The 21,431-nt window shown below is 43.2% G+C and overlaps 1 protein-coding gene across 4 annotated transcripts in view; it reads right to left on the bottom strand.

Annotated features, from left to right (window-relative positions):
• Positions 1–21,431, bottom strand: part of UGGT1 (UDP-glucose glycoprotein glucosyltransferase 1) — an 88,333-nt gene that overhangs the window by 14,438 nt on the left and 52,464 nt on the right. For all 4 annotated transcript variants that reach the window (XM_075938346.1, XM_075938348.1, XM_075938349.1 and 1 more), the window contains 8 exons: positions 20,238–20,333; positions 18,128–18,230; positions 16,311–16,390; positions 15,263–15,452; positions 12,483–12,641; positions 6,179–6,264; positions 5,831–5,915; positions 1,850–1,938 (listed from right to left, as the gene is read on the bottom strand). In XM_075938346.1, coding sequence (XP_075794461.1) covers positions 1,850–1,938; positions 5,831–5,915; positions 6,179–6,264; positions 12,483–12,641; positions 15,263–15,452; positions 16,311–16,390; positions 18,128–18,230; positions 20,238–20,333 — 888 coding nt within the window. The remainder of the gene's footprint in view (positions 1–1,849; positions 1,939–5,830; positions 5,916–6,178; positions 6,265–12,482; positions 12,642–15,262; positions 15,453–16,310; positions 16,391–18,127; positions 18,231–20,237; positions 20,334–21,431) is intronic.

Here is a 21,431-nt window from a genome sequence, read left to right as displayed (position 1 = left end):
CCCAAAGCCCTCATCCCCCGCTCCACCCCAAAGCCCACCCCAGCTCAGAGTCTGCACCCCAATCTCTAGACCAAAACCTGGCGTCCCCCTCCTGCAACCCAAGCCCCTCATGCCCACCTGTACCCCAGAGCCTCCACCCCCAGCCAGATCTCTTGCACCCCCACCTTCTGCCCCAGGTTGGAGCCTCCTTTTTCACAACCACTTGTCACCATCTCCGCCACATGAATTTTATGTGCACCTTATGAAGGTGATGTGTCGCACATCATCTCCATGTTGGTGCGCATAAGAAAATTCAATGCGCTCAGAGAACACTGTTTCAGGATGGGGTTGGGGCAGGGGACTCAAGGTGCAGGACGGGGCTCGGGGTTGGGGGAGGCTCAGTGCTGGGGCAGAGGGTTGGGGCATGGACTCATCTCTGACAGCTCCCGGTCAGCAGTGCAGCATGGGTGCTAAGGCAGGCTTCCTGCATGTCCTGGCACCGCAGACTGCACTGTGTCCTGGAAGCAGCCAGCAGCATGTCCGGCTCCTAGGGAGAGGCACACAAGCAGCTCTGCACATGGCTCTTGCCTGTAGGCACTACCCTGTGGAACCCACTGGCTGGGAACTGCCTAGTGGGGGAGCAGAGCTGGTGCTTAGGGTGGGGGTAGCACAGAGCCACATGGCCTCCACCCCCTGCTTAGGAACCAGAACTGCTACTAGCCGGCTCTGAGGTTCAGCGTATTCCACGGTGCCAGGACAGACAGGACGCCTGCCTTAGTAGCCCCGCTGGTCACTCTGTAGTACGGTGACCCTGTGCCTGACAGTCCATGACCCATTACTAGGTCACAACTCAAAGTTTGAAAACCACTGCTTTAGAAGTGTACAGAGATCAAAGGCTCCAAGAAAGGCACATGGTAACTATTTACAAAGCAAAGAGAGAAGGAGAACACAGTTATAAAGCCACGGTGTCCAACCAGTTCTAAGCCACTACAGTGAACATAAGAACATAAGAACGGCCATACTGGGTCAGACTAAAGGTCCATCTAGCCCAGTATCCTGTCTACCAACAGTGGCCAGCACCAGGTGCCCCAGAGAGGGTGGACCGAAGACAATGATCAAGCGATTTGTCTCCTGCCATCCCTCTCCAGCCTCTGACAAACAGAGGCCAAGGACACCATTTTATCCCCTGACTAATAGCCTTTTATGGACCTAACCTCCATGAATTTATCCAGCTTCTCTTTAAAACTCTATTATAGTCCTAGCCTTCACAGCCTCCTCTGGCAAAGAGTTCCACAGGTTGACAACACGCTGTGTGAAGAACTTCTTTTTATTAGTTTTAAACCTACTACCCATTAATTTCATTTGGTGTCCTCTAGTAGTTCTATTATGGGAACTAATAAATAACTTTTCTTTATCAGCCCTCTCCACACCACTCATGATTTTATAGACCTATCATATCCCCCCCCCCAGTCTCCTCTTTTCTAAACTGAAAAGTCCCAGTCTCTTTAGCCTCTCCTCATATGGGACCCGTTCCAAACCCCTAATCGTTTTAGTTGCCACACTCAACTGGCCAAACAGCCATATTGTTCAAGCCAACTAGCCACACTCAACTGGCCAAATAGCCAAATGTGTCTAGTGGCTAGCATGTTGGACACCACAGTTTAAAGCAATGCCCTTCTTCTGCACAGCTGAATCAAGTGAATTCTCACGAATTACTGATAGTGTAGTTTTAAAAATTAAACACTCAAACCCTGTCCCATTTAGAACAGGATGGCTACAGATTATTGGTACTTTAGGGCCATCTTTCAAACACCAGTCTTTCAAGTCTCTAGGGACCGGCAGAATTTAATGAACAGACAACTTCTTTTACCATTTAAGAGACTCCCAAAATCCAGACTCATTATCATTGGTTCCATCACTTAATAAATCTTCATTCATCATGTCTAGTTTCTTCTGAACCTGCAAATGTACAAGGCAGCGTTAGCCAACAAATTCTATTAATAACTGAGAAAATAGCTACAAAATACTAAACACTCATCACACCATGGTTTTGTTTTCGTTTGAACCATGTCCACAGCCACAAAACTTAGGCCATAATAAGGTACTCATCAGAAGGGACAATAAGTCAATTTTCACACAAAATCCAAACTAGTTCCAGAGGTCCTAAGAGTCTCAACTTTTATCATCAACTTAGATGGAAACTGGAGAAAAAATTAACAATACTCTCTATACTGACCAAAAGGAGTCAGCTATCACAGCAGGGGTGTGTCTAGACCAGGGGTTCCCAAATTTTTTGACACGGGGACCAGTAAATCCATTCACGAGCTTTCGGAGGACCAGTAACATTCATCTGCATATTCATTAAGCAAATGATGAATATGCAAATACGTTGTTTTTGGTCCTCCTAAAGCCCCCAGGGCCAGCTTTAGCAAAGCTTTTGATACGGCCACCCACAATAGTCTTACCAGCAAGTTAAGGGAATATGGATTGGATACCTGGACTGTAAGATGGATAGAAAGCTGGCTACACCAGGGTTTCCCAAACTTTTACTTTAGTTGGAACCTGGGTTTTTTTCAGTACTTTTTTTGCAGCCCCAAAATATAAAACAACATAAAAAATGAAAAATGAATAAATTTTCATTGTTTCACTCGTTGCATCCTGCACCCAACACGGGCCAGGGATTGGGGGACCCAGTGCCGCACAGGCACTCCAGGAGGCAGGAGCAAGAGCAGATTGGGGAGAGGGTATCTGGCTAGGAGTGAGGGTGCTAGGATGGGTAGGGTTGCCAGGTGTTTAGTTTTGTACCAGACAGTCTGGTATTTGAAGGTTCTGTCCAGAAACCAACTGAGAAAATGTCCGGTATTTTCTAATTAGGTACGTTTTATTATTATTATTATTATTAGGTGTATCAGTTTGTAGTTGCCAACTTCCTGGCTGGTCAACACATGCTGAGTGAGTGTGTCCACCAGCCAGGCAATTCACAACTACTCGGGGGTAGCAAAATGGAATCTAGGAGGCCTGACTCCTTCCTGCTTCGCCCAGACCATGCACGGGACAGGCAGCACCCCAGGATCTGTGTGCGCCCAGATCAGTCCCACTCCCCATTGGCCGATTCTCTTCCCCCTGCTTCCCCCTCGGCCATCTCCGCTTACCCCGACCCTCTGCCAGCCTGGCGGTTCTCCCCCGCTTCTCCTGATCTCCCCCAGCCAGCCCAGCTGCCCACACCAGCCCTGCTTCCTCCGGTTGGTTCTCTCCACCCGCCCCCATCTTTCCCAGCCAGCCCCACTGCTCCCGTCCCACCAGCCAGCCCTGCTTCCACTGGCCAGTTCCCCAGCCAGCCCCGCAATCTGCCCCAGCCAGCCTCACTGCCTCCGCCCGCCCGCCCCACCAGCCCTGCTTCCACCAGCCGGTTCCCCTCCCTATCTCCCCCGAGCAGCCCCACTGCCCCAACCCTGCTTCTCTGCGGCCCATATCCAACCCCCCTCCACTCCCCACACCCTTCGCAGCCAGCAATAAGAGCTCACCTAGTAACCCTCACTATGCCTCTGCCAGGAGCCTGAAACATATGGCTGCATCCGCCCAGCCCAGCTGAGGGCTTGGGGAACCCGGCGCTGCACAGACAGTCTGGGAGCCTGGAACACCCTGGCAGCCACGCTGAGACCCAGTATTTTTTTCCCGCAGCCCGGTACCGAGCCGCGGCCCATAGTTTGGGCAACGCCGGTCTAGACTACAGAGTTTTGTCAACAAACTATACCTGCGTCTACACTACCACAATGTTAACAGAACTTGGCAGTTTTGTTGACGACGGTAAACCTCATTCTACAAGGAATAATGCCTTTTGTTGACAGAGTTCTGTCGAAAGAAGGCGTTATTGCATCTACACTGTCCTTTGCGTCTACACTCTCATGTCGACAAAGCGGCTTGCTTTGTCGACAGAACTGGATGTAGTCTGGACGCTCTTTCTCGACAGTATCTGTCGACAAAGCCTCTGTCAACAAAAGCCTGTAGTCTAGACGTACCCTAGGAGTGCAGCACCAGACTTAACCAACTGAATCGTGGTAGAATTAATAAGCAAGAAGGCAGCATCTGAAAACCAGAGCCAAACAGAAATTGAAAACAGAAATTCTAGCACAGGGGCGGGGAACCAAAGGCCCGGGTGTCAGATGCAGTCCTGGCTTGCCTGGATCCGGCCCCCAAGACTTTGGGCTCTCCCACCCCCAGCACTGGGGTGACCACACTGGCACTCTAGTCTCCCCGCCATCCTCTCGTGGGTCTGGAGCACATAACTTCTACTAGCCTGCGGCCCCCCCAGGCTCTGGTGTGCGAGGGGAATGTGGGGAGTGTCTTTCTTCTTCTCAGTTGGGGGCCAACTCAGTGAAAGTTTTGGTTTTCTTTTTTTGCTTCTCACTTATGTGCAGCCCCTGATGGTTTTCCTGTGGGTCAGCGGTCCCTGATCCTCACCCCTATTCTAGAAAGAAGAGGGAACCCACAGGCTGCTAATGGATTAATCCTGTTCCATTTTCAGCAGCAATGTGCCCTCAGAGTGAGACAGCATCAGATAACTATGAAGCTGATGACAGAAGATAGATAAATATAGGTCTTTAATAATGCATATGATAGCCCATGACTAAAAACATGTTTATAATAATACTTATACTACTGGCTGGTGGGCTATTTGTTATATAATCATTACCAGGAGTGGCAGAGGAAGCATATTAGACATGATTAAAGGATATATTTTTAAAGATTTTGTACTCAGTTGAGCCTGTAAAAAGTAAGCACAGTTGTTGCTAATTTACATGCAAATTAGAGCAACCATATGTCAAATCCCTCACTCTGCACATAATGATATGCACAATAAAAAAGGCTTATGTCTATTTACTACTATAATACTGAGAGCACCACACAGACATTCTTCCAAATTTAGCAACTCATTGATAAAATTCCCTTCCAATTTACATTCACATAAATGCTTCCTTTTCCATGTTATAATTCATCTCACTTTTCTTGTATAATTGATATTGTGCTCTTATATATGAACATTATTCATTATAATGAATAATGGGGGGCTGAACATAATAAACCATTCATTATTATGTACAGCCCAGGGGATAGGACAAGTGGACCCCATGAATGAGGCTACACTCCCACACCCACTCTAATAAATATAATGGAGAGAGACCAATTACGCAAACATCAAACAGGTAGTATGCTCTAATAGACAGGATAGATTTAAGTATTTGGAGACCTGGATTTTAATCTAAACTCTGCCATTGACCTGCTCTTCAATTTACACAATCATTTTATTGCACTGTGCTAGTTCACCCTCTGTAAAACTGCGATAACACTTATGCATTTTTGTAAAGAGCTGTAAGGTCTACAAATGAAATGCATTGTTAGGGACCTGACTTTAACTGGGTTTAAAAAAGAGCTAGATGGATTCATGGAGGTTAGAGTCATCAATGGCTATTAGCCAGGCTGGGTAGGAATGGTGTCCCTGGCCTCTGTTTCTCTGGAGGTGCGTGACAGGAGAGGGATCACGTGAGGATTACCTGTTGTGATCCCTCCCTCTGGGGCATCTGGTGCTGGCCACTGTCAGCAGACAGGATACTGGGCTAGATGGACCTTTGGTGTGACCCAGTACGGCTGTTTCTATGTTCTTTCCCCAAAAGGTGTCTGCATAATCTAAGGATCTTGAGGCTTCTGCTTTATTTTGCAGACACTGCCTCGGATATAAGCTTATGGGGGGGAGGAAGGGTGATTAACCCTTGTTTCCACTGCCATTGTCCAAGAGACCTGACACCAAACACTAACTCAAAAGGAGCTCTTGCAGTAAAGTTTTCAAACTCACCTTCACTTTAATAATTTTGCTCTTAAAGTTGTTTAGAACAACTGTGACTTCACTGGCATCAGGGGGAGAATCTGTACCATCATGGCTAGAAATTTAAAAAAAAATTAGTTTGATACCATCACAGAACAAAGGCCATCTTGTTTCCCAATTCCTTCTTCATGAGCACATCAAAGATCTTTTTTCGTACCAGACTGATTCCCTCCCCAAATAAAATTTAACACCATACGACATACAAACCTATCCAATAAATACACATACAAACTCACAAAGGGAATGTATTAGATTTTATCTCTAGTTAAAAATGTTCGCAACAGCAAAACCAAAAAAAGATACCATATGGCTGCCTACCTATAGATTCTGTAGATGTCCTCGGACCTCCCCTTTCTGAGCCTCAAAACCCAAGCGCCAGGATTGGCTTTTAACTGGAAGTAGCCCTGTAAAGGAAAAAAAAAAAAAAAAAAAAAAAAGGACACAGTTTTAGCTGAAAACCAAAACTACTTTTGCTACTGCATCAACTACTGTTCTTTGGAGCAAAGTAACTACAGAAGCAGGAAGATTTAACATTCAACACTCTGGTATAAGCTTTAAAAAATTACTACGCAAAGCACATACAAATATGTTATTGCAACGGCAAGTTTTAGATTTTAATTGCAAAATAAAAAAAAATTGCTAAGGTGAAAAAAATTTGACGAGGGTCTAAATATTTGTGATGTTGCATCGCATGGGCTACCGTTCTTTTATTCTGCCACCGAATGCGTAATTATGATTGCAAAATTGAAGAGATGCATATGCATGGGTGACATGCCCATAAGGCAAGGGAAGGCATTGCCTTCCCACACAGGAGCTGCAGGAGCCTAGTTCCACGTCACTGATGTTTTTAAAGTGGCTCATGCAGGTTCCGGGGAGTGGGGAAGGCTGAACAACAAAGAAACTCTTCAGGGGCCTGCCCTGGAACCGGCATGGACCACAAACAAGCTCAAATTTCAATCAGCTACTGCAGGGAAGCCGGGTGGTCGGGGGAGGGGGTTGCTCCACAGAGTGGTGTGACTGGGCACCCCTCATCTCTGCAAACAGAGCTGACAGCTGTGCCAGGAGCTCCATTGCCTCTGCAACCAAACAGCTGCTGACTGAAACCTAGTGTCCATTGGTCTCCCCTTCTGTGTGCTGGGAGGGGAGCCTTCCTGTTTTCTGTGCCAGCAGCGGAGCTGAGTAGGAGGTTCAAGCGGGCAGCAGGGGGAGGAGGCAGGAGGGAAGGAATGGGGAGTGGAACAGAGCAGATGGAGCAGTGAGATTGAGAAGAAAGGGGATAGGTGAATCATGGGGGGGAGCATGCAGTGTCCCCTCAGCAGCAGCTAGGACTCCTCAGCTAAGCAGGCCCATCTAACCCTCACTCTGACAAGCCCTGCTCCCCTACCTGGACCCACCCAACAAGTCCCCCCCCACACCCAGACCTCCACCCCACTGAGCCCCAGAAGGTTGCACTTCCCCAGCACCTGGACCCCACACCAAGCCCTACGTCCCCTCGACTCCTCCACAGAGTTCCATTGCCCCTACACCCAGAACACCCTCAATGGTACCCTGTGCATCCAGATCTCCCACTGAGCCACCCACACCTGGATCCCCCCTCCCCACTTGGATCATGCTGGGCTGAACCTGCACAGCCACATCTGGTACGCCTGGCACAGAGGGGCAGAGACAGCCCTTGCGTTGTGTCAGGGCCACGTGCACAAGTTCCTGCACTGGGGAAGGCTGGGGCTTCAGGGTGATCTCCCCACCTCAATGCAGCCAGTGGCCTGTGCTCCCCTCTACTAGAAACATAAAGACCTGGGGTTTTCTTAATGCCATTCCTGTCACAGACTTCCAGTGTGATGCTGGATCAGTCATTTAAGGCTTGATATCAAAGGGAGTTTTTCCACTCATTTAAAACAACAGAGGATAAGGAACTTAGCCAGTGTCTCGGTTTCTCCAGCTGAAAAAAAGGGATCACATTTGCCTGCCTCACAGGAGTTTATGTAAATTAATTGGCTTTGGCTCGGTGCTTTGAGGTCATCAGATGGAAAGTGCTTAGAAACACAATTTTGCAAAAAAAAAAAAAAAATTATAATTTCTGTTTCATTCATGTAGTAGTCCCCCCTGGATTACAGAAGAATTCCAACGTGGGACTTTGTGGGATGACTCCTCCTTCCACTTGGTGATGCTGGAGCAATGTGCCAGAAGATGCAGGGGAAGTGAAAGCAGGGCCCCACCTTGCCTTGTCCTGTCCATCACTTTTCAGAGTCCTAGACAAAGAGGCAGGCAGCCCAGCCAGCCTTGTGCTGTGTGTGCTGTAAGGGTGCGTGCTGCAGGGAGGGCTGGATCATTTACGGCAGCAGGCACCTGTGCTGGCCGGTCCTCACAGCCAGGGCCAGCTAAGTAGGACTGGGTGGCTGACACTGAGGAATGAAATGGCCAGGAGGAAGGGATCCCCCTCAATCTGGGCCAGAGCCCTTCAGAGCGTTCCCACAGGGAAGCAGTGGCCTGGCTGGGGCACTTAGGTTGTTTTACTTGTTCACATTCGGTGATGGGCAGGGCAGGGGGAGAGCTTGGCTGAGGAAGGCAGTGAGCTTGAGCAGCAGGAGCCTGGGGAAAGAAGGGGGGGGAAGGCTTGGTGACAGGGAGGAGAGGCGGTATTGGTAGGAGAAAAGTCTCAACTCTTTTCAGTCTGTTTTAACACAGCCATGTCAACGTTCAGCCCTCACAAAGGTAAGCTGTGGCCCTCAACTGGCTTGTCACGCAATGCTCAGACCATGTTACCTGACTGATTACTGTAAGTGGAAGGAGTGTTTTAAGTTGATTTGCCATCACTGGCAAAAAAGCAGTTCAGTGGCATGATCAGCTTTACTGTGCCAAAAGAAAATTCCAGTTAGGATACCAGAATCCAGTCAGAAGTTACTACAATCCAAGTCCAAATGGGATGGACATGGCTGCATAGCGTAATTAAGTACAATCCATCAGTAATTTATTATAAAATCCTTGTGTTTACTTTTGTCTTGACCATTTTTAGGCAGCAGTGAGGAGACAAAGATTAGTGACTCAGAGCTGAATTTTGGGAGGCTGTCACCATGGAAGACTTGGTTAAACACAATACACGGTGGCACCTTACATAGTGTAGGAAGTACAACAAACACTGTATTTGGCAAGGTTGGAAAGAAAGTACTTGAAGCATCAGGGTTAAGTTGAAGAACCTAGAACAAGTGACAGCTGTGGGAAAGGCTCACTTTATAGTAGGTCCCATGGGGCATGTTTCCAAAACACCTGATCCTTCGGCAGTAAGCCTGAAGCGCATCAAGCACAATTTCAACACACGAGCCATCATAATGAAGCTGCCGCCTTGCACTGTTCAATGGAATGTCTGTGTAATCACCAAGAGGAGGTGGACATTAAAATTACCTTGCATACTATCAGTACCCGAGAGAGGTGCTAGTAAAGTTCAGGTTTTATCTGAGATGCTACTCCAGACTTTCGCAGGATTCTGTTTTTGTGCCTACCTCTGGGGAACAGAATCACTGTATATCCCTCAGAGGCATGGTCCTATCACTTGGATCATTACAAGCTGCCATGCTTTCATATTTTCATGCGCTCTCAGGGTGTGCACTATTGGACGATTGGCTTGAAAGACCAAACTGTCTGATTGGAAAGCTATGTATTCAGTCTTCAAAGATCACTCTCCTTGCTCTGAAGGTGTTTGGAACAGCTGAGGTAGTCACTGATGTGGTCCGAAATGCACTGGAAGCATCAAATGGAAAGTTTACCATTTGAAAACCAACACTGTGACACTTACAGAGCTACAATGATGTATGTTTTTCCAGGAACCAGACAAATGAAGAGAAATCACCTCCAGCGAGGAGTGTGTTTATACGTGCAAACAAGAGGGTAATTATCAAGCAATGAAACGGCTCCAGGATGATCCAGCACATCCAAAACTACCTTCCCCTTGTGGGCATGGATGGGTCTTGGAAGATGGACTGATCTCATCAATGATATGTGAAGTACCAGGCACTCGCAAATCTTCTTCAATTCATCAAATGCTTGTATGCAAAGATCAGCTGCTAACCACCCTGCAAATGTTATGCCAGCAGCCTGCCTTACAGGAAGGCTTGTGAGCGTGGCACAGATCAGTGAGATAGCATGTCTAGCAGCGGTGCCCTAGACGGAGATTAGTGATAGAAATGTAGCCGTGTTAGTCTGGGGTAGTTGAAGCAAAATGCAGGACAATGTAGCACTTTAAAGACTAACAAGATGGTTTATTAGATGATGAGCTTTCGTGGGCCAGACCCACTTCCTCAGATCAAATAGTGGAAGAAAGTAGTCACAACCATATATACCAAAGGATACAATTAAAAAAATGAACAAATATGAAAAGGACAAATCACATTGCAGAACAGAAGGGGAATGCGGGGGGGGAGGGGGAGGAAGGAAGGTAAGTGTCTGTGAATTGATGATATTAAAGATAGGGAGAGTGGGATGTTTGTGAGTTAATGGTATTACAGGTGATAATTGGGGAAACTGTCTTGGTAATGGGTGAGATAGTTCAAATTCTTGTTAAGTCCTTGTTGGCAAGACAGAGATGACACTGATGATGACTTCGATGAATACGTTTTCATTCCTGCATGTCAAGGGTAATATCATATATAGCTACACTGGAATGTTTACCCGGCATCGCTCGGGTCCTTAACTGAATTAATTTTATTTTTTCTTCGTTTGAATCATTGCTCTGAGGTGGGACTGGGGATAAGGGGTTCAGTGTGCAGGCTGCCCTGGGGAGAGAGGACAACCCTCGCCTTCTTTCACAGTGGCAGGTTGGGACCAGGTGAGAAGTGCCTCTCCATGGCCACTACAGCTCCAACAGGCACAGCTGGGGAGGGGTGATTGTCCCCTGCCTGGGGGCAGAAAGACACAAAACCAGACAAACTCTCTGAAATACGTAGTCGATAACTGTCTCTTTCTCCACCCCTGCCCCCTGCTGCCACAATGGGGTTATAGCTGTCCCAGTCCCCATCTCTGGCCCCTTTCTATCCCACTGTGGTCATTATACAGTATAACTGTCCCTACTTTCCATCCCATACCCCCTGCTGCCCACGTGTGGTCATTATATAGCAGAGCTTTCCCTTTCTGTTTTAAAAGAAGCAATCCCATTCCAGGCACATCCCATTTTCCAGGCACAACTGAACCCTTCACCTGCTTTAAGTTATGATCAGAGGAAGCTGCCTACCAAATTTGGTGGCTCTACCTCTTATTGTTTAAGAGAAGTTCTTGGACAGACAGGCAGGCAGACACACTTACAAACTTTCTCAAATATATAATAGATAATTGTTCTGGGTTTGTCCTCTGATACCATTGTGTTCATGGGCATCAAGCTAGAATTCTCTCCTCCAACTTGACCCATTTCTGATGACATGTATTACCAACAATTCTGCCAAGCAGAGGAGCTGCGGGGAATGGGGAGAGGGCAGAGAAACCCTCCTGTCACTCTACCGAGGGTGACACCATTGAAATTATAGTTCTGTAGATTCTTACAAAGTAAATGACATCTCTTACCTTTCTATGAATAACTTGCCCGCAGAATAAGATTTTACTACCTTGTACTCCCAGACTGTAAAGGAATGTACTAGCATTTTGTAAAAAATAAAAGCCTGGCTAAACATTGAACACTTTTGTGGTTAATTCTGAAGCACATCCCATTAGCAACGTGGTTGCTTTTTTAATTAAGTACATTCCCTTTTTAGAGCCCCAACACAAGGTCCTGTTCATAGTGTTTATGATTACAAGAGACAACAAAACATAATAAAACCCCTTTCTCTAACTACCCAGAAGGTCAGAGGGGTTCAGACACAGAAAAGACAACGAAAAGGAGAACGAATGGGAGAAACTTTTAAAATGGTGACTAGACATGCTGTAGGAGAGAATAAGCTGAGACGATCATTATGAAGGAACTACTTCCCTTCCTAGGATCCTTTTTAGCAAAGCTATGGTGGTCTGCTGATCTAAGACATTATGAGGGGAAAAAGTTCTCTTTGGACAAGGTTCAAACTGGTGTTGAATACAGCCAAGGCAGCCAAGATCACGCTCCTTGGATAGCCAAGGGCAACAATAGAACCAATGAGCAATCCTACTGTACTCTGAACAAGATGTGATGAAGAAGCCATGCTAGGAAGGAATTAAAATGGCAGCCTCATGGGAGTGAAAATATAAATTGCTATTATAAGGTCAGCCTACACCAATTACATAACTGACTGGTTTTCCATGGCAAGAGTTTGTTCAATGTAATGCCAGTATTTTTAAGATGGCACACGACTATCTGCAAGACTTCTTCTAGTAAACCAGGGTACAGAGTGACCAAGAGCATCTTGATAATGACAACGGACAGCCCTCTCCAAAAGCAATAATTCTGCCCGTGACAGTGTAAGGAATAAAATGCTCTAACGCATCTACAACTGAAACCAAACTTGCAAGATCCACTGGGTGCAAGCAATATTCACATGTATTAATCTATTAAAAGGCAACCCGTACTTACAAAAGACCTCACCAATAGAGTCTGCATCTATTATAAGCAACACAGAGAAAACAACCTTGCAGTATGTCATATATTGCCTGTATAAAACTGGTCACTTACTAAGTTGGCCATCACAATGGTATCAACGATGACAGGATTGGCTGAAGTTCCCAGTGTAAACTGGAGTCCTCGAGGTGGCTGTCCTGTAGAGATGTCGTAGCAGTGTCCTTCCAGGAGTAGATACTCCAATTCATATTCTGCAGCTACTATATTATCCACCTGGCCAAAAAAAGCCATTGCGGCATTTAGAAATATAGCCAAAAACATCAGTTTGAGATATTTGCTAGTGACTGGATTATGCTCTAAAATCTTCAACTCGTTTTCTCACAATTCAATTTAAGTTTTTAAATAAAACTTTATTTTGGCTCAGGGAGTGGTGTTTTGGATGGATTACTAATAATTGCTATTAGAGTAGCCCATAGAGCCCCCAGAAGAGATTAAGACTCCACTGAGCTGGGCACTGTATTTATACACAATATGAGACAGTCCCTGCCCTGAAAAGCTTACAGACAAAAGAAAGGGTGGGAGAAAAGAAGCATTTTGAAATGGAGAATTTAGGCAGAGTGTGCAAATGACTTGCCTGTTATCACACACAGTCTGTGATGGAGCTAGAAAATGAACCCAGATTGAGTTCTGTCCAGTCCAAGACCATCCTTGATTCCCAATTAATTTTAAATAAACATTTGTAATTTAGCCTTTACATACAAACACATATTTTCATACTGCCCATAATATGCTAAGTGCTGTTTGAAAGATTGATGAAATAGACTGCAAATAATGCAGGACAAATCTGCAGAGCAAAATTACCCACCCAGAGTTCTCAATGCACCTCAATCCTAATCCCCTCATATCTTCGTCTGGGACCTTCTCCTGAGGAGATTATCAATTGTGCAGAATGTTATGGTAGTTTATGAGATGGTCCAACCTCCCTGCTGCTCCAGAATGCCCAGTTTGTCAGCTTTAGTGATCTGCATCTCAGAGATCTCACACACAAAAATGCTGCCAGTGACATGGCATGGTGAACAGATTAGAAGAGTCTCAGATAAATTCAGAATATTTCCATGTGTCTGGGCACAGACCAGGAAAATATAATTGGTAAAAAATAAATCTTGAGGTCTAAAATTATTAGAATTGTCCTTTAGTTGCTCTTTTATAATTTAATTTTAAGACACTAAATTAACAGTGATACAAATACAATTTTCTTTACAATTAGTACAGGATCATTGATGCTTGTGCCAACCATTCTATCTAAAGTATCTGGCACTGGACGTTATCAGATGTTAGGGGGATGCAAAAATAAAAACGAGGGCTTGACAATTTTCAGACAATGTAATCCAGGTTGACAATGGCCAAAAGTTATTTCCAACTGTTGGCTTTTGAGTGGCCTACATGAAGTGATTTGGTGGTCTTGCTCCACTTTGCAGTGGACAGAAGTCCATATCATAAGAGCCACCTTCTCAGCTGGCACGACTATGGACAATCTCAGCAGACAAAGCCAAGGACTGAATGGTTCTGGAGACTGAACTACCCTCTCACCTCTAGAGGTGGTTCCTCCAGGTCAGGGTTGAGGCACATTGGTGGGGAAGCTTGCACTGCCACTGCCCAAGCCAAATCTGTTCTGTGGATAAATAGAGGACTTCAGCCTCCAGGGCACTCAATCTGGCATCTTGCACATACACTAGATACACACACAATTATTTTTTAAATAAAATCTAATTGTTTCTCGTTAACAGTGCAATGGCTTAACCCAAAGGGGGGGGGGGGAGAGAGACACTTGCAGACCTGCTCAGGCTTATCAGCTTGTGCTTTGAAAGAGTTGTTCATCTTGCATCACTTAGCAATTTCCTAGGCTGAGTGTAGGTGATTGTGGCGAACCTCGTAATGCAGGTGAGGAGACCTCAGCACTAGCATCTATGACCTGATTCGCTAATGTTAGTTACTAGACTGGGGAGTCAAACTCCTGTCAGTTTACTCCCCCCTCCCTTTAAAGCTTTTCTAACTGCCAGCCCGTGACAATAAAGACAGATATACTTCCTTTATTCTACTATCAGCATTCTTGGATTATACATGGATTCCTCTTTCGATTTCACTTCTTTCCTTGTTGCTTTTTATCCACCTCCCCTTTAAAGATTTCTCTGATTACACGTAAGTTTTAAAGGGTTACCATCAAATTGAAAAACAAACAAACTCATTTCTATCTGAAAATGGTGAACCTAATATTATGAGTACTATAAAGGAAAGACAAGAGAACATTTATTTTCCAGTTTCTTTTGTAGGTTGTCAGTTTAACTATTTGGTAGTGGTGCATGCTCTATTCCAGCACCTGAAAATGGGTATCTACCATGACAGCAACAGCAGAACTGAAAATAAAGAGGAAGCAAACAGTAGACAAGTGTGTGCTAAGAAAGAAAGGGGAGGAAACAGGTGGGTGGGCCTATACACTGAGGTGATATTCTCCTGCCCATCCAAAAATCCCTCAATAAACAAGAGCTGAAAAAAAACTTTAATTTTGAAATAATGGGTTTAAAAAAAAATTCAAGACACTATTTATATGGAGCATGATCAGAAAAACTGATTTTAAAAATCAATTAAAATAAATAAATAAATAAAGTTAGAGGCCTGATAAAAAGGTTTCTCTTTTCTAGTTCAGGACCATTTCTATGAAATGCTGTTTTTCTGTGGAACCTGCACTAAACTTGGGATGGGTAAATGTGGCTCTCTCGGATCTTCCCCACCTATCTAGAGCATTGCATTGTTTGAGCTTCCAAATTCCAAAGATGATTCCCATAAAAATCACACACAAGCACATTAAACAACTAGGAAATGATGAAGCCTCTTACCTCTTCTAAATAAATGTTATCAAGATCATAGGGAGTTCTGACAGACTCCACCATCCAGCTCTCAGGAGTATTTAGGTTCAGAGTGAACAGTGGAGTCTGAGGCATATCCAAGAACTTGGCAATCGGACCAGGAGCAAAGTTGTCATCAGCTGTGAAAGAAATCTCAGGCTCCAAAACGTAGCGATAAAAGCTGAAATTTCAAAAGGAAAATCCTAGAATATCTGGCTGCTATGTTTCATGCCTTTTAACTCTCACTGACAATCATCTTTGCAAAGGATAGTGTCAGAGACTCTGAAACTCCATTACTGGACATTTCTTCCCTTCTTTGTATGGGCTCTTTGCCTAAGAAATCATGCTTAAAAACAGGTCTGATTTCATCTTGACTAATTAAATCCTTTCCTTTACGGAAAGACCTAGATTCACATTCTGCAGTCTCTTACTGAATAGCTACAATATCTTGATATTGCATTTGAACCACTATAGTTAAAGTCATAGCAGAGATTCTAGAGACTGAGGTGGGCATTATGCCGAGACATACTGATTTTGATAAAGTTTTCTTGAGGGAGAGAGAGATGGTACCTGCATTGTATAGGCACTTAAATTCTATGGGCACATAGTTAAGACAGTGGTGTGGAATGTGAGAAATTCAGGTCCCTGCACTGCCCAATTCAGAGTGGTCAAAATTCTACTCTGAATCAGGCAGAACAGGTAACTGAAGTTGGCTCTCACACAGTCCATGCTAGTGCTATACCCACCAGTTTCTAGACACAGTCAGACAAACACACACCCTTTCCTGAACTGAAAAGCTCATTTTCAATCCCAGAGAGGGCATTTGAGCAAAAACATTCAGAAGGGTTAGTTTTCATTGCACGGTAGAACAAAAACTAATTTTGAAACCTCCAAGGTTGTCATGAAATAGAACTGTGGCCCTCAGGGCATGACTGAGAACAACTCAGAATTGCATGTTTATCTCCCGTAAATTTTCCCCGTAAACATTTTTACACGGCTGTTTACACTAAGATTTTTCCCCCAACATGGTATTCCTTACCTTTTCAGAGGCATGTCAGAAAGTTTGGACTGGCAGTTCATAAAAACTCTTAGATTCATGTTTATCAGTTGGTTCAAAACCTAAAAATATGAGAGACACATATACCCTAAAATTCCTACTGAAGAGACGACTACTTTTTTTTTTTTTTTTTTTTTTTGGTAGATTAGGCCATCGTGAGCATTTAACAATCTCCTTTTTCACTCTGCGTTCCACAAATTTTATTTAATTGGTGCAGTGACTTATTTACCTGCTCTTCTAAGATTTTAAACAGGACTTTGGGAATATTCTATGTGGTAGACAAGATGTGAACATTCTCCCTCCAAAATGTTGTCTGTGGAACTGAACTTGTATAAAATGATCCAATGAAAAATTCTCAATTAGATAGTATACTGCAATTAGCATTAGTAAATTAGAAGTTAGTTATCGGATATATTCTATCCAAATGAATCTCTTACACATCTGAGATGCAAGTCTAAATTTGTCCTTGTCAGAACAAAAAATACTGTAAAATATGGAGTCATCTAGGACTATGTCTACACTAGTTTTCTGCTGGCACAGCTATGTTAGTCAGGGGCATAAAGAGGGATAATCTTTGAGGGCATGTCTACACAGCAGGCCTAAAGCTGAAATAAGCTATGCAACTTCAGTTACGTTAATTGCGTAGCTTAAGTCGAAATAGCTTATTTCAGCTTTTGGAGCTGTCTGCACAGCATGGAGTCCAAGAAAGAGCACTCTTTCTCTGACTCCAACCCAAGCCCTGCATCACCTCTAGAATTAGTAACAGTGGTAAATGGGGAAAAAAAGTTTTTAATTTAAGTTTTTAATTTTAATGGATCACAGGTTGAGTGTTGCTGTGTGAAAGGGTTCATCAATTCAAAAGTTTGAGAAAGACTGCTCTATCAGTTTTGCTAATGTTGTGTGGGCAAGTGGTTTACTATGCTAGCAGAACTCTTATGCTGAGTCACCACTAGGGGTCTATGCCAGCACAGGTTCTGTAGTACGGACATGGCCTATGTTTTTGATACAAAAAAACAGGACTTTGTAGCACTTTAAAGACTAACAAGATGGTTTATTAGGTGATGAGCTTTCATGGGCTCATCACCTAATAAACCATCTTGTTAGTCTTTAAAGTGCTACATAGTCCTGTTTTTTGTTTCAGCTAGACTAGACTAACATGGCTACATCTCTATTACTATTCTATATGTTTTTGACGTTTGGCTTCCACACAAAGACTGATTTTACATTAAAGAAAAATCCTAGTGATCTAATTATTAGAGCTGAATGGTTTTATTTTAACAATTTTATACTTTGTATTTCTAGAGAGCTTTCCAATCCATGAATTCAAAGCAGTTTAATTTTGCAAAGCCCACAACCCTTCTGAGAAATTAAAGTTAGATTTAGAACTCAAACTAAGATATCCCCCATCTCTGGCTTTTCTTTCCAGTTTAATTAATAAACCCATTACCACAATTTGCAAGCCTGTTAGTCTATTTCTTCAAATAGAAGATGATTTCCAGTAGATAATTTTATGAATAAGAGATGTCAAGGAGTATCAAAAGTTACATTCCAACGTGACTAACACTATGCACTTCACATAATTGAAGCTTCTCTCATACTGACAACATAATTTTGCGTTTCTCCTGATACCATAATTCTCTAATGCTTTTTTACTGTATTGTAGGCTTCGATCAGGCCCTTATTCAATTCCTACAAATAATCCATTTAAAAAGAAAGAGAAACAATTCATAAATACAGAACTAACTATATTGTAAAAGATTTTGACTGCTGATTAATGCATTACAATGCTGTATATATACCATAAGTAATGGAGCAAGTCTTTGAGCATCTCTGGTAGCTGGATCAACAATAGCCACCACATCAAAATAGGTCTCTCCCTCCTTTGGTCTGAGTTTAACTGCACTAAACAAAAAGAAAAGAGGACAAAGAGTTAAAAAAGCCATTTTAAAGTGACAGATTTATGGCTAAATTAACAACAAACCACTCAGTTCTTAGAACCTCAAATAATGTGGGTGAAAGACCTAGCAAATTCTTAACTCAGGAAGGTGCTTAATAGGACTACTCACACATAGCATAGATATGTGCATATTTAAGTACATTCATGAACTGGGGCCTCATAGCCTAAGAATCTGTAGGCTGGGTGCTAGTTATATTGATTTTGATAGAATAAACTGGCCCAAAAAACAAATGACTGTCATGGTCCAACATTACATAATTTTCAATAGGGTTTGGTACAGAAAGACTTAACCCTACTAGTCCCAAAGCAAATATACCATTAAAAGTTTTCAAACCTTTTCAGATGAGAAGGAAAAAACCCAGTTAGTCTACATTTCAAATGCTTTTAAAGTGAGCCTTTTGTTTTAACAATATCCTTTGCTTCCTTTCCCTCTAGCAATAGAGAGTCTTCAGAAGGAAAAGCCCATATCTGAAATAGTGTCTTAGATTGTACAAAATATGGGGAAAAGAGAAAAAAATAGCTAACATAGGTTAAAGCTACTGTTTTTGCTATTGCTGTTGAAGTCCTAAGGAAAAAAAAATCTACCAAGGGCTGTAGTGAATTCTCCTTCACAGATAATTTTCAAATCAAGACTGGATGTTTTCCTAAAAGATCTCCTCTAGGAATAATTTTGGGGAAGCACTCTGGTCTGGGTCTCTCAGAACGTCAGATCAGATTATCACAATGGTCCTTTCTGGCATTGGCATCTACAAAGAAGTCTGATAACCTCTAGGAAAAGGGATAACAAACATATATGAGAGGGGAAGACAGAAAATACAGGCTCTCTCGCTGATATTAACTTTCACTTGCAACTGTACTGCTGGAAAAGCACACAATCTCATTAGCCACTACTTAGAGGCTGCATCTCTATCATTAGCCACTCTGAGACTAGGAAAATTCATACCGACATTCAGGCTATAAACTGTCTCTTTGGCCACATAGGCTTTGGGCAGTTTTGCAAAATATAAACTTGGCCAGCTAAGCCAGATTCTTATTAGAAGGCAAAATAAGAAAGAAAAGACACTAGGGTGGGGAGGTTGGTTTGTTTCTTTTGAGGGCCAGGGATGGAGAAAAGAGGAAGGAAGCAAAGACTCATATCTGAAGCCGTGTGTGGGATCGGAGTTGGTGGACGTGGCAATGTTATCTGAGCACCTTTTTTTGGCCTGGGTTGGTCAGGACATCTCTCAGGACACCAATAGGGATGGCAGCCATGATAGCAATGCTTGCTCCTCCCAATCCACCCATCTCTCAGCCAGCAGTTTTCAGAGAAGCTTCTCCACTTTTAAAAAACTTTTCTTTTAAAGTCCCCAAAAGAGAGAGACGTGCATAATGACTCAGATCCTCATTTTTTGGTCCAACAATTATGCCTAGTTTCTGACACAGCAATTTAGGTACATTGTAAACCAGAAAAGTGTGGAACAACAAATCAAAACATGATTTTAACAGTCCTAGAGTTATATTCATAATCCTTTTTTGTTTCCACTGATTCAGTCTGTCTCCCTTTTGCATCTCTTCTCCTCAACATTATAGATTGTGACATTTTATGAACTTTACTCACTTCTTATAACTGATCTTACAATTAGGGCTAATTTGTAAGCCCAATTATTACAACATTGTAGGTAAGCTTCCTAGCCATTTGATCTTCACTCAAACAATTCCTCATTAAATGTTTTGTTTTATTATGTTTCATGAAACACAAACCTTCTCTGAAGCATTACTGTGCCCTGAGACTATTCTACTGATACACATATGTAGCAATAGAAAAAATGCAGGGAGTTAACTTAGGATTTGCCATGATGATGATAGCGATGATTCAAAGTTGAATAGGATATACAGCTAACATACATCAGAGACAAGGAAGAAGAAATACACAGGTCAATAAATATACTCTGAATTTAACAGCAGTAGAATACCTGTATCGGTCTTCAAAAAAATGATATTCAATCCTTGCCTCTCCTTTTGGCTGAGCAGACAGAAGAGCATCCACCTTCATAACCAAGTCACTTGCACTGGAAGAGAGGAGGTTTTCAAGTACTCTGAAGTATGTATTTCCCTCAGTATCACTGAAGATTAATATACACAAAATAGAAGGCCCAAATTCTAATCTCTGGGTATGTAGACTACAGGGTTTTTTCGAAAAAAGTGGCCTTTAAAAAAAAAACCACACCTTCCCCTGCGTCTAGACTGCTGCTGCATTCTTTCGAAAGTAAATCAAAAGAACGTGGCAGTTTTTTCCACCACGGAAAATCTCATTTTACAAGGAAGAACGCCTTTTTTCGAAAGTGCTCTTTCGAAAAAAGGCACTATGATATGCAAACTGTGCTTTTTTGAAAGAGAGCATCCAGACTGCCTGGGTGCTCTCCTTCGAAAAAGCTGCTTGCTTTTTCGAAAGTACTGGTTGTAGTCTAGACGCTTTCTTTCGAAAGAGGCTTGTAGTCTAGACGTAGCCTTTGATGCATGGACTGTTTTATACTGCCTCTCAATCCCCTCCCACACCTTTATTGTTCATGTACATGTACAGTAGTGCACTTTTGAGACATGACAGTGTGGAAACAGATGATGCAAATTTCTAAAATTAAAATCTAACCCAGAGAATAGGAGCTATTATCCTCTCTCTCCCATCACCCTAAGGTCCAAATATTTCTCTGAGGAGACTGAAGATCTAAGCTCCCATAAGGCATGATCACCAGCAAACTGAGACTAGAGTGGACTCTGGAAAAAAGTCACTCCATTATATGCAAAAGGAATTAATTGTTGAGCAAAACAAATCAGTTTGTATTTGTAGTGACTAGATATGCTGCTTCCAGAGCTCTTCCTGCCTCTGCTAGAACCAAACTCAGATAACCCTGCAGAGTGAGTACTGTTGCAGGGCAGCTCTAGAAGTTTCCTTTTTAAAAAAAACACAATTATCTTTAGAGACTAGAAAGCAATTCCATGCATCGAGCAAATTTGAATGCAATGTGATACCATAATCAGAGAAGAATAACTACTGACAAATTACCTCCCTTTTATTACTCCCTGAATATTTAAACTAGTTCAAGTATCACTTACTTTTTCCAGATTAAAGAAAAACATCTCTAGTAAGCTCCAGCTCTATTACAACCTAA

This window comes from Pelodiscus sinensis, chromosome 10, assembly GCF_049634645.1.
Source record: "Pelodiscus sinensis isolate JC-2024 chromosome 10, ASM4963464v1, whole genome shotgun sequence".
Taxonomy (NCBI): Eukaryota; Metazoa; Chordata; order Testudines; family Trionychidae; genus Pelodiscus; species Pelodiscus sinensis.
This window is presented reverse-complemented; position numbering and strand designations above follow the sequence as displayed.